This window comes from Rhinatrema bivittatum, chromosome 7 (assembly GCF_901001135.1).
Source record: "Rhinatrema bivittatum chromosome 7, aRhiBiv1.1, whole genome shotgun sequence".
NCBI classification, from domain to species: Eukaryota; Metazoa; Chordata; class Amphibia; order Gymnophiona; family Rhinatrematidae; genus Rhinatrema; species Rhinatrema bivittatum.
The window spans coordinates 292,602,537-292,616,593 of record NC_042621.1 but is presented as its reverse complement, the minus strand read 5'-3'; the positions used below and the strand labels follow the sequence as shown (position 1 = coordinate 292,616,593).

General features: G+C 48.1%; 1 protein-coding gene across 1 annotated transcript in view; it reads left to right on the top strand.

The window, feature by feature from the left end:
- Positions 1 to 14,057, top strand: part of ZDHHC6 (zinc finger DHHC-type containing 6) — a 40,744-nt gene that overhangs the window by 10,017 nt on the left and 16,670 nt on the right. The window contains exons 4-8 of the mRNA XM_029610394.1: positions 2,685 to 2,844; positions 3,894 to 4,055; positions 4,716 to 4,769; positions 9,278 to 9,445; positions 9,884 to 9,925. Of these exons, the coding sequence (XP_029466254.1) occupies positions 2,685 to 2,844; positions 3,894 to 4,055; positions 4,716 to 4,769; positions 9,278 to 9,445; positions 9,884 to 9,925 (586 nt within the window). The remainder of the gene's footprint in view (positions 1 to 2,684; positions 2,845 to 3,893; positions 4,056 to 4,715; positions 4,770 to 9,277; positions 9,446 to 9,883; positions 9,926 to 14,057) is intronic.

Below are 14,057 nucleotides of genomic sequence, written 5' to 3'. Positions count from 1 at the left end.
GCTCTGAGAACATTCACAAAGATGATGGCAGTGGCCCTCAGAAGAAAAGGGATACTGGTGCATCTGCACCTGGACGATTGGCTTATTCGGGTGGAATCGGAGGTGGAATGTCTCTGTTCCATATGGTGAGTAACGGAGCACCTGGAATCCCTGGGCTGGGTGATAAACCGGGTGAAGAGCCATGTGAAACTCTCAGTCCTTGGATTTTCTGGGAGCAGGGTTCTATACACAAATAGGCAAGGTGTTTCTTACCCTGGAAATGGTGCTCAGGTTGCAGTCGCAAGTGGTCCAGCTGTTGGACCTGCTGGTCACCAAGGACTGGGATTACTTGCAAGTGCTAGGGTCCATGGCCGCTGCGCTGGATTTGGTGCCATGGACTTTTGCATACATGCGTCCACTCCAGAAGGCACTCCTGTCCCATTGGAATCCGGAGTCGGAGGAATTTCAACTGCCGTTCCTGCTCCAGGAGGAATTCAGGTCCAGTTTCTCATGTTGGCTGTCGCAGTTCAATTTGGATCTGGAGATTCCAGACTGGGTGGTAGTAACTATGGATGCCCGTCTCAGCGGTTGGGGAAAGGTGTGTCAAGGATTGGCAGCCCAAGGGCAGTGGTCCCCCATGGAAGCATCCTGGTCAGTCAACCAGCTGGAAACGAGCGGTTCAGAGGGCACTGTTGTTCTTTCTCCTTCGGATTCAAGGACGGGCAATACATGTGTTCTCGAACAATGTAACCACGGTGGCCTATATCAATCATCAGGGTGGAACAAAGAGTCGTTTGGTGGCTCCGGAAGTTCACGAACTCTTTGCCTGGGCGAAGCTTCATCCAGCAGTGCTTGCAGCCTCTCACGCGGCAGGTGTGGACAATGTGTAGGCAGATTATCTCAGCAGATGACAGCTGGATCCCAGAGAATGGGAGCTGTCTGCGGAGGCCTTTGTGATTCTTCAGCTCAGGTGGGGCGGGCCCCAGTTCGATCTCATGGTCATAAACTTTAGCCTGCGTAATATGTTAACACTTATGGCTAACTTACTTATCCCTGATTCCAACTTCAAGCAATACCTCTGTTCACCTCTGAAGCAGGCGCCGGCTGGAGAGCTGGAGAATGTGGGCAGGGGAGAGGCTTGCTTTTTGGGCTTGGTACTGGCCGAGCGGGCATGCTGTCAAGGAAGGAGACTTGCTTCTGGCTGGGGTGCTTGCCGGCAGTCTGGGCTTGTTCTCACCCCCTCACCGTCTATGACGCTGTGTCACTCTCCGGACCAGAGAAGGCACCTCATCTCTTCAGTCTCCAGGCCATACCCAGTCTTCTCCCTTCTTGATAGTAGGGAGTGCTGGTCTGCTTCTGGCCCCCCTTTCGCTTTCGGAGATGCTTCAGGATCGCTCTCAGGATCCGCTCTCCGGGTTTTCTCCCAGGGCTTTGCCTTCTTTCTTCCTCTTAGGATTTTTTTCCCCTTTTCCTACTTCAGGGGTTCCTTCACTTCAGCCTCTCTCCAGGGGGTCCGTTGCTCCCTCTCCCTTCTTGCCCCCATTTTATACTTCCCAGTTGATGAACATGCATAACCACTCGGCGGGTGGAGGGTCTTTTACCGCATTGCAGATCTTCTCCCCCCTCCCCATATCTTCAGGCGGAGAACTGCCATGTCTGTATGCCAAGCTGCCTGCCAGTGTCAGCATTTTTCTCCATCTCCAAATCTCCCTGGGGGTCTTTCTGACCTATGGACTCGCCTTGGCTCATCCCTGACACTTGCTTAGGAGCTTAAGTCCTTGTCTCTCTCTGTTTGCTTTGCTCCTGTTGACACAGGAACATGCAAACAGGCAGATCTGATATGGTGTCCTTCACTGTAACAGGACAAAAATTCTTCATTTTCCACTGAGACAGTGCAGTTTTAAAGTTCACCTGGGTAAATGTCTTTCTCTTGATGTGACAGTGCTTGGGGCCTGTCTGTTTCTTGGCTTTTATGATTCGCATGTGATGATTCAGTGGTAAACATGAGATATCTCCCTACAACTGGAGGGTGATGATGTAATGCCAATTTTTAAAAATGGCTCCCGGGTGATCTGGGAAACTATAGACGAGGGCAAAATGGTAGAAATTATCGTTAGGAATAGACTTACTAAGCATGTGATTAGGCGTGGCTCCAGGTTCCTTTTTACTCCCGGACTTTGCCCCAGGTTTCAGTGTGAGAGTACATGTGCACCTTCACTCTGAAACCTGCCTCAGGTAGAATATACCCATGGACTCTTGCATCTTTGCAGGTAGAATTTGGCTGGAAGAATAAGCACATAATTTGCATTTTTTTTAAATCTAGGCACAGACCTTTGGCTCTCATGACCTAAAGATGCCCCCGAGAATGCTTCCTCTCGATTACAGCTAAAAGCCGGCGCGTTGTGGACCAGTGCGTGAACTTTTAGCTTCATTGATGGAGGTTGGTTTTCAGAGAGCTGATTAATGCCAGTAAAATGCTTTCCCCCCCCCCCCCCCGTCAAGACCTTTGAAAATTGCCTTACCCGCTATTATGAGGAGAAAAGGATTTTTTAGCCATTGTGGAAACTGCAGCATTCAGACATGTTGAAGGAGTCTGGGGAAAACTGCAGATTGGGTGAGAGCGTGGGGCCTGCTGAGAACGCTTTCCCTTTTGGCCTGTGGTTTGGAAGAGATCACGGTTTTCTTGCTGCTGTTTTTTGTACTAGGTGCGTCATGAAGATGGACCATCACTGCCCTTGGATCAACAACTGCTGTGGCTATCAGAATCATGCGTCTTTCACGCTCTTCCTGCTCCTCGCCCCGCTCGGCTGCATCCACGCTGCCTTCATCTTTATTATGACGATGTACACGCAGCTTTATAACAGGGTAAGCCGCCCGTCTAAGGGGGAGATTAACCTAAACAATTGAGTTGGCTGGGTTTGGGAGCACATTTTGCATTGAACTCCCTGTGCAGTCTGTCAGGGATCACCACAGGAGCTCAGAATAAAATGCCCAGCACCCAGCATGCAAAGCAATGTGTTGTGGCCAGCTCGGGAGATAGTTACCTGCCAGTTTGGTTTAGGGTAGTCGGCACCAGCAGTGAGATGTTTTTTGTAAAGCTATTTAGTCCCGTAACAGATTACACAAGGGGCTGAATTGGGTTTTTCTTTTCACAAGCATTGTGAAGCCTTGGACTGGCTTGATTAAGAAGGCATACGATGGAAATGCAAATGAGTGTAATTTCTGATTTCCTGTCCAGATTTAGCCCTTTGATGTCTGAGTACTTACAAGGTTTGCTCTCTGAACCCTACATACAGGTTTGCTATTTTGTCGTCATGAAGGCAGGGCTCTCGATGGGGTGAGTGCATGGCACTGGCTTGGTAGAGGTTCCCGTGCAGAGCAGTCACTGTTTAGTCAACAGTCTTTCAGCTCCTTGTTTTGACCTTGTTCGAACAGTGCCTTGGGGCGGAATTAAATATCTTTAAAATCTTCTTCAGAAGCAATGAAGCACTTCCTGAAATGGGGTGATTCATAAATAACCAAGCAAACAAACCTGCCCGCCCTGAGCACGTCTGTGTACATTTCTTTTTCACTTTTTCTCTCTCGTAAAGATATTTTGACTTGCATATTCAACTTTTATATCAGCTATGACCTCAGATTTGTCTGCACCCTTTAGACCTTGCCTAAAGTGGAGAAACCCAAGTGTTTAAAGACACCAGCTTGACAGAATTAGCAGATTATCTCTTTCTGTTGGACAGTGTTTAATGCAGTACGCTCATCTAGGTTTTAGTGTTTCTCACAAGCTGGTCTGTACTAAATCCCGCAGACCAGCAGATTCTCTCCTGTACAGAGTCTTCAGTTTCTGTGCGTTCTTACCTTTAACTTAAGTTTTATTTAGGACGAGAGAAGTAACATTCATTCCGATTCTTGTCCAGATCTCCTTTGGGTGGAGTTCTGTGAAGATTGACATGAGTCTGATCAGGAGAGATCCTCGTCCTATAATTCCCTTTGGGTTGTCTGCGTTTGCTACATCCTTATTTGCCTTGGGACTGGCGCTGGGGACAACTATAGCAGTTGGGATGTTGTTTATCATCCAGGTAAGTTGGGCGGTTTTGGTTACTGCTGCTTGGTGCAATTTATGGTTTAAAGTGTTTATGCATGCATAACAGTCCCTGTGTGAGAGCGAGATGTCCCTGATCTCTAAATGCTGGCTTGAGGTTTTCTGCTTTGTCCCTTTTTTACCTGCTCACTGGAAGCGGATTCTTCAGAATCCGGCTCATGAAATCGACGTGTTGGGTGCTGCCATGAGGAAAGGAAACACAGCATGAGATGGATAATCTTTATTTATTTTTATGGAACTTTAGAAGGTATAAAAAAAAAAAATGCATTCATTAGACATTAGTGACTTCCAGCGACACAGAGAAGCTTTAAATGGAAGGGTGAACAACTGTGTAAGTTTAGCAGTTGTGTGTGTGTGTGTGTGGTCCTGCTACATGAAAGGGCATCCCTGGCCCTGGAGCTGTCATGGCAGGGTGGGCAGGGGACAGTCACAGCCTCCGTGGTGTCACAGTAGTCCCGTGACATTGTGGTGCTGATTTGGACACAAAACTCTGCCGGCATTGCCATAGGGGAGAGTTGGTGTGGCTGATGTACAACTGAAACAGTGATCCAGGCATTATTTTTTTTTTTTTTTTTTTTTTAATTAGGACCTCTAATATAAGCTTACTAAGAATTCTTTCCTTTTTTTTTTTCCGTAGTTGAAAGTTATTTTACGAAACAAAACATCGATTGAATCGTGGATAGAAGAAAAGGTAGGCCTTATTGCAAGGTTCGAATGGATGTATTTGAGTGTAACGTGCGTGCTCTTTTTGACAACATTGCGAGTACGTGCGTGCTTGCTGTATCATGCGCAAGTGTCAATGGGAGGAAAAAAAGGGTGGTTTAGGGGAGCGTCCCAAGGAGGGGTTCGGAGCCACGTGCCCAAGTTCCTGTTCTGTAAGCAGTGTGCGTGCATACGTTACCCAACCTCTTGGCATGCGTTTAGACCTGGTTATTTAGAAACCTGTAACCCACTCTATCCAAGCTACTCGGCCGCTAACAAGTTACAAAATAAGAAAAATAAAAGAAACCATGCTGAAAAACTGAAACTAGGAGAAAAACAAGAATGTGTTACAAAGCTAAGAAATCCATGTTATAAAGGTAGAGAATCTGAAAAGTTGGGAAGGGCTGCAGATGAGGGGTTAAAAGCTTCCTGAAACTAAAGAGCTTTTTACATGTTTCCGGAAAGTAAGGTGTCCTTGAATATTGGGGTAGATTTTAATAGATACGCGCGCGCGTCCATGTGCTACCCGGCACGCAATTCTATAACATGCCCTTTCCCCCCTACCTTTTTCTTCTTTTTTTTCTTTTGTTTTAAAACTTACTTCAGCCCTGGGGCTAAAGTGAGTTACGCGCCAGCCCACTGCCTGCGCGTCCCGGGGCTTTACGCGCGTCACCGGGCCGTTTTAAAATAGGCTCGGCGCGTGTAACCTTTTGAAAATCTGCCCCATTATGAATATCATCGGGCCAGCTGTTCCATAAAATAGGGCCTGCACCATAGAAAGTACGTGTTCTGGTTTCATCCACGCGTACTTGCCGAGTCGTCGGGATTTGCAAGGGTTTTCCATTTTCAAGCACTGCTAAGCTCAGGATGCATATTGACAAAATGACCAGCGGCAGGATTGCACAGCTTCTTATACCTCTAGCAGCGTTGTACGGGGCTGCTCAAACTGGTCTCTGGGACCCCCAGCCAGTCGGGTTTTCAGGATCTCTAAGGATCTGCATGCACTGCCTCCTATGTACGCAAATATTTATCATGCATATTCCTTAGGGATATCCTGAAAACCCGACTGGCTTAGGGGGGAGGAAAGGGGGCTCGAGGACAAATATACTAGCAGTTTGCATCAGGCATGCCATAGGAGTTGTGTGAAGAGAGGCTGGCGGGTTAGGAATCTACACCTAGTTCCTGTTTCTTCTGGCCTCAGTAGAGCTCATCCCTTCTGAGTGTGGATGAAGGACACTGGAACTGATGGCAGTAACAGAGACCGCCTGCGGAGGGGTATGGCAGAACGCACTTACACAACAAGTTGCGCCTGGGCCATCTCAAACTGCGCTGTGATGTATTGCAGAAGTGAAATTGCATTTGTCTTCAGTCTGCAGTTTTTGGGCAGGGGGTCTGGGTGAAGGGGATGCAAGTATGAGTGAACTAATGATCTCACGCATGCGTTCTAAGTATTTTTAGGAACAGAGGATGTGCACTCTCTATAAAATACCCGCCACTGCCTGTAATTAAGCTCCTTTATAATTATTATGCATGTAAATCATATGCGTATAATTTTTTACAAAAAAGGTAGGGAAAGTATGCATTTGTCTACACTACAAATATACGTAGGTACTGAAACGTGTAGTTTTGGGCCAGAAATATGCAGCTTATACTTCCCATGCTTTTGGTGACTCGCCTGGACTATTGAAAAATGGGCTCATAAACCGGCTAACTTTTTAAAAAGAACGCACATGCGCCCAGAAACACGCGTATCTGCCAGCGAGCAGAGAGACGCTGCAATTTTATATTGTGCGCAGACATATGCGTGTATTGTTTAAAATACCCCACCGTGTGTAATCTTAAAAGGTGGCTTGAGTAAATGTCCTGCGTGTATTGCTGGGGCTTTAATGCGCTTATGTTTACACAAGGGGGAAACCAGTTTTTTATGTCCTTTCAGGGGGGGGGGAGAGAACTGTAGGACAGACAATATGACACTATATATATCTCTTCCACTGTAAGAAGGGCATTTTCAACACAGGGTGGGTTTGGGGGGATGGGGTGTTACATTGGTGCACTACAGACCCTTGTACCCTGCCATGGGGGAGGGAATGAAGGACTTGAACAGGTAAGTGCAAATCCGTTATGCACTCTCTCAGACAATAGAAGGACTAGTGGGCACTCCATGAAGTTAGCAAGTAGCTCATTTAAAACAAATTGGAGAAAATTCTTTTTCACTCAACGCACAATTAAGCTCTGGAACTCATTGCTAGAGGATGTGGTTACAGTAGTTAGTGTAATAGCGTTTAAGGTTTGATAAGGATCTTGTGATTCAAACCCACCCAGAGCTGAAAGTGCCCCTCTTACAGTGGTAGAGAGATATTGTGTATGTGTCTCTCTTCCCCCCCCCCCCTTCCTGAGTATATATGGTAGTTCAGCAATCTTGAAAATCCCTAACATTTGAGATCTCCAGACTTGCTCCTCATCAGGACTAGCAGCACAGATAACACACTGACGCGCGCCATGGTCAGCTTTTCTAAAATTTGGAGTTCTGCATGTAACTCTTGGCATTGAAAATCACTTGATGTTAATATATAAAATATATTGGTTAAAGAAATAGACTCCACAGGGTAAGTTTTCCATAGACTAACTTTCTCAGTAAATATTTTGCAGAGTAAAAGGCTGATCGAACACAATTTTGCCAAGGTAGATATTTACCTTACTTTAAAAAAAAAAAAATGAAGTGAGTCATCAGCTTTAACGAGCAGGTTGCTGCAGTAATTACAAAGTTCATCTTTTTCTTTACTTTCTCAAGGTGAGATCCTGGAGCAATTGTCTGGTAGGGGCTGTCCAGGCATGAGCAGGAAGAGACTTCCAGCCCCCACTGAGTTACTGTGTTAATCAGGATAATAGGAGCTCTCTGTGCAAACTCCATATGTTATTTACCTAAATAGCAGGCTAAAGCAAACAAATAAACATCCTGGAGACACAAAAAAACGGTGCAAAGGAAAAGGGCTGACAGGATGTTTGGATTGGGGGAAGGGTTACCAGTAAAGCCCAGGGTATTCTGGTCATACTGTTGTGTAAGGGTGTTCTGCGATACCCCTCCGCAGGCGGTCTCCTTGAGATTCATCCACGCTCAGAAGGGATGAGCTCTACTGAGGCCAGAAGAAACAGGAACTAGGTGTAGATTCCTAACCCGCCAGCCTCTCTTCACTTAACTCCTATGGCATGCCTGATGCCAACTGCTAGTATATTTGTCCTCAAGCCCCCTTTCCTCCCCCTAGGCCAGTCGGGTTTTCAGGATATCCTTAAGGAATATGCATGATAAATATTTGCGTACATAGGAGGTAGTGCATGCAGATCCTCAGAGATCCTGAAAACCCGACTGGCTGGGGGTCCCAGAGACCAGTTTGAGCAGCCCCGTACAACGCTGCTAGAGGTATAAGAAGCTGTGCAATCCTGCCACTGGTCATTTTGTCAATATGCGTGCCGAGCTTAGCAGTGCTTGAAAATGGAAAAGCCAGGTAAAAGACGCTTCCCCTCTTTCTGCGCGTGGGCTTAATCAGTCCCATCTCCAGCGCAGCCTGCGCGCGCTTGGAAAAGGGAATTGTTCCACCCAAGAGAAAGCTGCGTGACTGCATGGAAGCAGGGAAGAGGGAAATCAATGAATCTGCAAACGAGATTCTGAAAACCTGGGCAGGTGTTTCATTTAGCATGGAGTTTTGTAAAGAAACAAAGCCATTATATGTCCAAATGAGACACAAGCTGCTCAGGCCGATAGGCGCTATATCCTGCGAGCTTTTAGCCCTGAGAATGCTGTGGACGTTTCTCCTGCGTTCTTGTTTAAAGCTCCCCCTCGGTTTCCCTGAAACGGCAAAGAAGAGGGAAGGTTCCTGGGCACTCAAATTTATCCTTATAGGCTCATACTATGAGCCAAATTTAAAGGGCAGACAAAAAGTGAGTTTGCCTTCAAGATTTGAAGTCGTGGCTCTTGTCTAAGGATTTGATTTTCTGCAACTTCAGGCCAGGAAGCTTTCATCCGATCCATACATTTTAGCCCTTTTTGGAAACCCAAGATCCCATTGTGATTTTGCCTAAATGTTTGCTAGCTGGGGCCAGCTCAGTTGAAGGACCTGGGTTCAGTTCTTGGCTCCCTGCAGTGTCGTCATGCAGTGGGGGACACCTAGTGGCCGGATTTAGGACCCTCGATTGCATGGGTTCTGGTGCCATAGTCCCTGGCCGAGGACCAGTAAGTTGGGAGGAGATAGACGATAGGGTTCCAAATCCCTGGTTAGTTGCGAATAAAGGCTCATGGCACCAGATCCCAGCCCTGCTTCCCACCGAGCAGGAGGAGGCTGGCAGATCAGAAGACCATAACGAGTATTCGCTAGGGCCGAGTGACATGACAAAGGGGCAGGTGCGCCCAGGCTTGATCTTAGAACAGGTGTGCGGCCCCTCCCCTCAACGCCCACCTGCCCTGCTGTGCTCTTGGCTATTTTATCTGTTGACTCCCTGCAGGCCAAAGACAGAATTCAGTATTACCAGACGGGCGAAACCTTCATCTTCCCCTACGACTTGGGAAGTAAGTGGAAGAACTTTCGGCAGGTGTTCACGTGGTCGGGGCTCCCTGAAGGAGATGGCATGGACTGGCCCGTAAGAGATGGCTGTCTTCGGTACAGTCTGACGGTAAGCAGGCTTCCCCCGCTTTGTTTTATTGACTCAGTGTGGGGGAGAGCTAGCGTCTCGTCACGCCCACGCCATTATTTTTGTGCGTTGCATGGCGTGAGCTGTGTAAGGAAAACATCATAAAACGGACTTCAGCTCGAGTGCATTGATGTATCGATTAAGCCCCCTCCCCCAGTCTGAGGTATCGGCTACTCAGCATGTGACTCGGTTTGAGCATAAAGCCCCCGTTTCTGTAGGACAGGCCGGATACTGACAGGCAGCTTGACTGTTGGAAAGATCTGAATCTACCATGCCAGATCTTGTCTTACATCTCCCTGAGTTGGTTCGCAGTTAAACTAATGGAATATATTTTAGTTTGAAATCCTCTTGGTCTGGAAAGGTTTTGTGTCTACCAGACACATTGTTTAATTTGTGTTTTGTTTTTTTTTTAATTGACAGGTAGAGCAACTGAAACAGAAAAAAGACAAACGCGTAAGAAGTGTAAGTAAAGATCTCTCTAATCTGTTCGCTGCCCAGACTAGAAGAGGCCTGCAGGAGGGATTAGAGACCTTGCAGTCTGGCAGATTCAAATTGGCCAAACTGAAACGCAGTCTGGCCTGCTCTGTAATCCCTTTCTTGTGGAGGAGGAGTAACTACCGGTCCTGCAGAAAGGTGGATTTGTTGCAGGTCCATGATGCCTTCTGTTGGACAACCCAACTGATTAGAATAGCAGAGGTGGCAGATAAGAATCAGTAATACCCACCCATCTATAGTGCTCTATCAAAGGTTATCTCTAGCTGTCAGACATACCCTGCAGGCGGTCAAGCTTGTATTATCGGTCCTTCTCCAAATCTGTTTTATTGTCTTCCTTCTCTGGTCCCCTGCTGTTCTGGTTAGATGAGCATAAAGATTTCTACAATTAAGCCAGCATCCAGGCCTCCTTCCTGATCTTACTCTGCCCTCTGCATTTGTCCTAAGCATGCTTAAATTTTGTGACAGTTTTGGTTTCCACCACTTCTGAACCTCCCTTGTTGAAGATTTGTGGCGCAGCTGAGTTACTTTAGATAAGAGAATGTCTTCAAAGGAAACACAAACCAGTCAGGGAGGCTGCTTCTTTGCAAGAGCAGTAAAACAGCACTGCTTTTTATTAACCATGTAAAACAGTGCTGTAAGCAGGAAGCATGCAAGTAGAAATACAGAGCGGAATAAAAGCCCTAGGAGCTCAAAACAGTTCAGAACTAGCCAACTCGATACAGTCAAACACCAATGATATGGAAGGTGTTTCCAACATCCCTCCCTCCCTCCCAACTTCATATCATCTCATGCTTGTCCATGACTTTCTTTTTCTAAGAGAAACTGTACCTTCCCTTACTTTGCTGAACATCTCTAGTCTCTGCCTCCTTTTCCTTCTTTCTTCAGAGTGTCCTAAGCCTTTTGTAGGAGGCCCTTTGCCATTTTTGTAGCCCTTCTGAGCGGCTTTTATCCTCTTGATGCCCTTGCGAAGGTACAGGCTCCAGAACTGAACTCTGTCCCCGAGGCGGGGCTCTTGCTACTGACCTCCGCGAGGGCAATATTGCCTCTTACTTTCTGCGGACGACAGCTTCGTGTCTGCACCCCAGCAGACAGCTTTCCCAGTTGTTTTATTACCTTGGCAGTTTTGTTGTCGTTTCACAGGATTACTCCCGGATCTCTTTCCTGTGTAACAGTTGCCAGTTCTTGTCCTCCTACTTGATTATTTTTAGCCCCCAGGTGCATGATTTTACACTTTCTTGCACTGAGGCAGTTTCCAAACCTTTGCTTGTTCTTCCAGTTTTTTAAGTCCTCTTAAATCTTTTTCCATCCTTCCCGCTGTATCCGCCCTGTTTAAAGATTTTTGTTTTATCTGCAAACAGGCCCATTTCCCCCTCCAGTTCCTCTGCAATGTCACTGATAAAGGTACAGAAAAGAGCCAGCGCAGAATCCTGCAGTACCCCTCAGGTCGCTTTGCCTTCCTCAGAATGGACGCCACTGACCACCACTCAACCAGTTCACCCCCCCCCCCCCCCCCCCCCCAGTGACCTAATCAATTATCCAGTGCGGATGTTCTACTCGTGCTTTCCAGATTGCGGAGGCCCTTATTTAGATCTGGTCTGCACAGTTCATGCACACTGTCCTCCTCCTTTAAATAAAGCCAGCACAGCCTGCAAAGATTTCTCTATAAACCCTCAAAGGGAAAAAAAAAAGCTTTTCCTAGAAAGCAGTTTTGACTATGGGAAGTGCTAGGTCCCTGACCAGCAGAGGTGCTTCCTCTCCTTGCTGAGCCTGTGGGAGATGTGCATACTTCCCCTCCCCTGCTTTCAGATTGGCTTAGTGGGAGGGTGGGTGTCAGAGAGCAGAAATGTGCAGCACAACCTGGAAGCAAAGCTTCACATTAGAGATCTGACGTTTGGAAATCTTGCTGTTTGCAAATTCAGATCTTACTCTCCTAGGGTCAGTGATATGAAGCTGTTTTCTTATAAATACAAAATGGGGAAAAAACAGTTCCCTGTACGAACTCAGATCAGTCCAGACTCCTGGGTTTGTGCCTCCCTTCCAGCAGATGGAGACAGAGAAAGTTTCACTGACACTGGCATATAACCCAGCGTGCCACCTGCAGTCCCTCAGTATTTCTCTGTCGCCAGCAGATGGTGGAGGTGCAAAACCTGCTGCATGGACTAAGTTGAAAGAAAAAGAGTTGGGATTGCTCCCAGGAGGTTGGCAGGCCCTGGTGGGGCTATCCCTCCTGGTCTTGAGGTGGATGAGCAGGGGGTTAGGGACCCTTAGTTACTCGGTCCTTTATCGCTGGGGGTTGAAAGCTGGTGGATCCAGCTCCCTCTGCCCCAGGAGGATCAAAGGAGCTGCTGCCAATCTTCAGAACAAGGAAGTGTGCCTCTTGTTTTTATTTTTCCTTGTTAAAGTTTAAAATAAAAATGAGAAGAAAGGCTTTCCGAAGGGTGAAAGGCACTGCCCCTTGTCAGTAGCGTGCAGCCCACACAGAGTGGTGCTCAGCATTAGGAGGCTCTGCCCTGTGCTCCTTTCCTCCAGCATTGGTTTCTCTCGGGCAGCCGCTTTTGAAGCATGCCCTGTGGTTCGAAGTGTGCTGGCTGTGGAGAGTCGGGCGCGTGACTTGCACAAAACGGCGCTGCTCCTGCCTCCCGGAGGGAGAGGGCAATTAGGGCTTACCTGTTGGGGGGGGGGGGTCCGAGCAGCAGCTCGAGTTGGGAGGACCCGTTTCCCATCAGCGCAGGAACGGTGGCCATCTTGGACACGTTTGCGGGGCAGCAGGCTGCTGCAATTGAAGCCACAGATGGAGAGGGGGATTTCCCTCCTTCACTGTCCCCAGCTGCTTTAAGCCCTGTAAAGCCACTTGGGGGGGGGGGGGGCAGAAGACTTCCTGGGGGAGGACTCAGATAATGCCGCCTCTTTGTCATCGGATTTTGTGCCTTTAATGCACAAGGCTTATCTGGCCCAAGAAAAGATCCAGAACCGCAGGGCGGCTGGGGGCTACCGGGGTTCGGCAGGCCCTTGGGGAAACCTGCCGTGGGGGACGATCTTTCAGAGGATTCTGATATTGGTGTTCCAGCAGATTCTGGTCCTCCTCAGATGGCTCCTTCCCTGGGGGTGCAGGATTCTGAAGGAGGGCAGGGGGAAGGCCCGCCTGTGGACGGCGATAATCCGAAGGTGTGCATCGGTTCCACAGGGAGGAGTTGGGGCCTCTGATTCCCCATGTTTTGGAGGAACTAGGAATAAAGCTTCCGGAGGAAGAGTCTGATTAGGAGGATGTGGACCCGATCATGGCTGGCTTACGGGGCCCAGCAAAGGCTTTTCCTTTTCACAAGTCCGTCAAGAAGTTGGTGGTCATAGAGTGGGATACGCCGGAGACCGGCCTGAAGGTGGGTGGGAAATAGATAAATTATATCCTTTGCCCGAGGACACCCTGAAGTTTTTGCGGGTTCCGAAGGTGGATGCCTCCGTGTCAGCTGTAACTAAGACGACTACGATTCCGGTAGCTGGTGCAGCTGCTTTGAAGAATCTTCAGGACAGGAAGTGTGAGGTCCATTTGAAAAAGATCTTTGAGGTGTCAGTGCTTGGCATTCGGGCTGTGGTGAGCAGCAATTTCATGCTTTGTGCGGGACTGCGTTGAGTACAACAGTTGCAGTCCGACAGGCCCATGTCCTCTCAGGAGGCAAAACAGGCTGAGTGGCTGGAAGTTGTGGTAGCCTAATGCGCGGACGCGCTGTATGACCTTATCAGGATGTCCTCTAGGACCATGATGTTGGCGGTCTCGGCAAGCAGACTGTGTGGTTAAGGTACTGGTTTGCTGATGTCTCGTCCAAGTCTCAACTAGAAGTGCTTCCTTTCAAAGGGAAAGTGCCTTTTGGAGAAGATTTGGAGGAGCTGATAAAACATCTCAGGGACAATAAGGTTCACAAGTTGCCTGAAGACAAGTCCTCGGCAGGTGTTCAAAGACAGGCCTCGGGGAGGCAGCAGTCCTGGAACCAGTCCTTTCCTGGGCGAAAGCCCAACAGGGATGGCTCTGAGCAGGGTGGCTTTGGAGCCAAGTCAGCACAATGAAGCAAGACTGGCCCACTCCTCCATCCCGCTTATAGGGGGT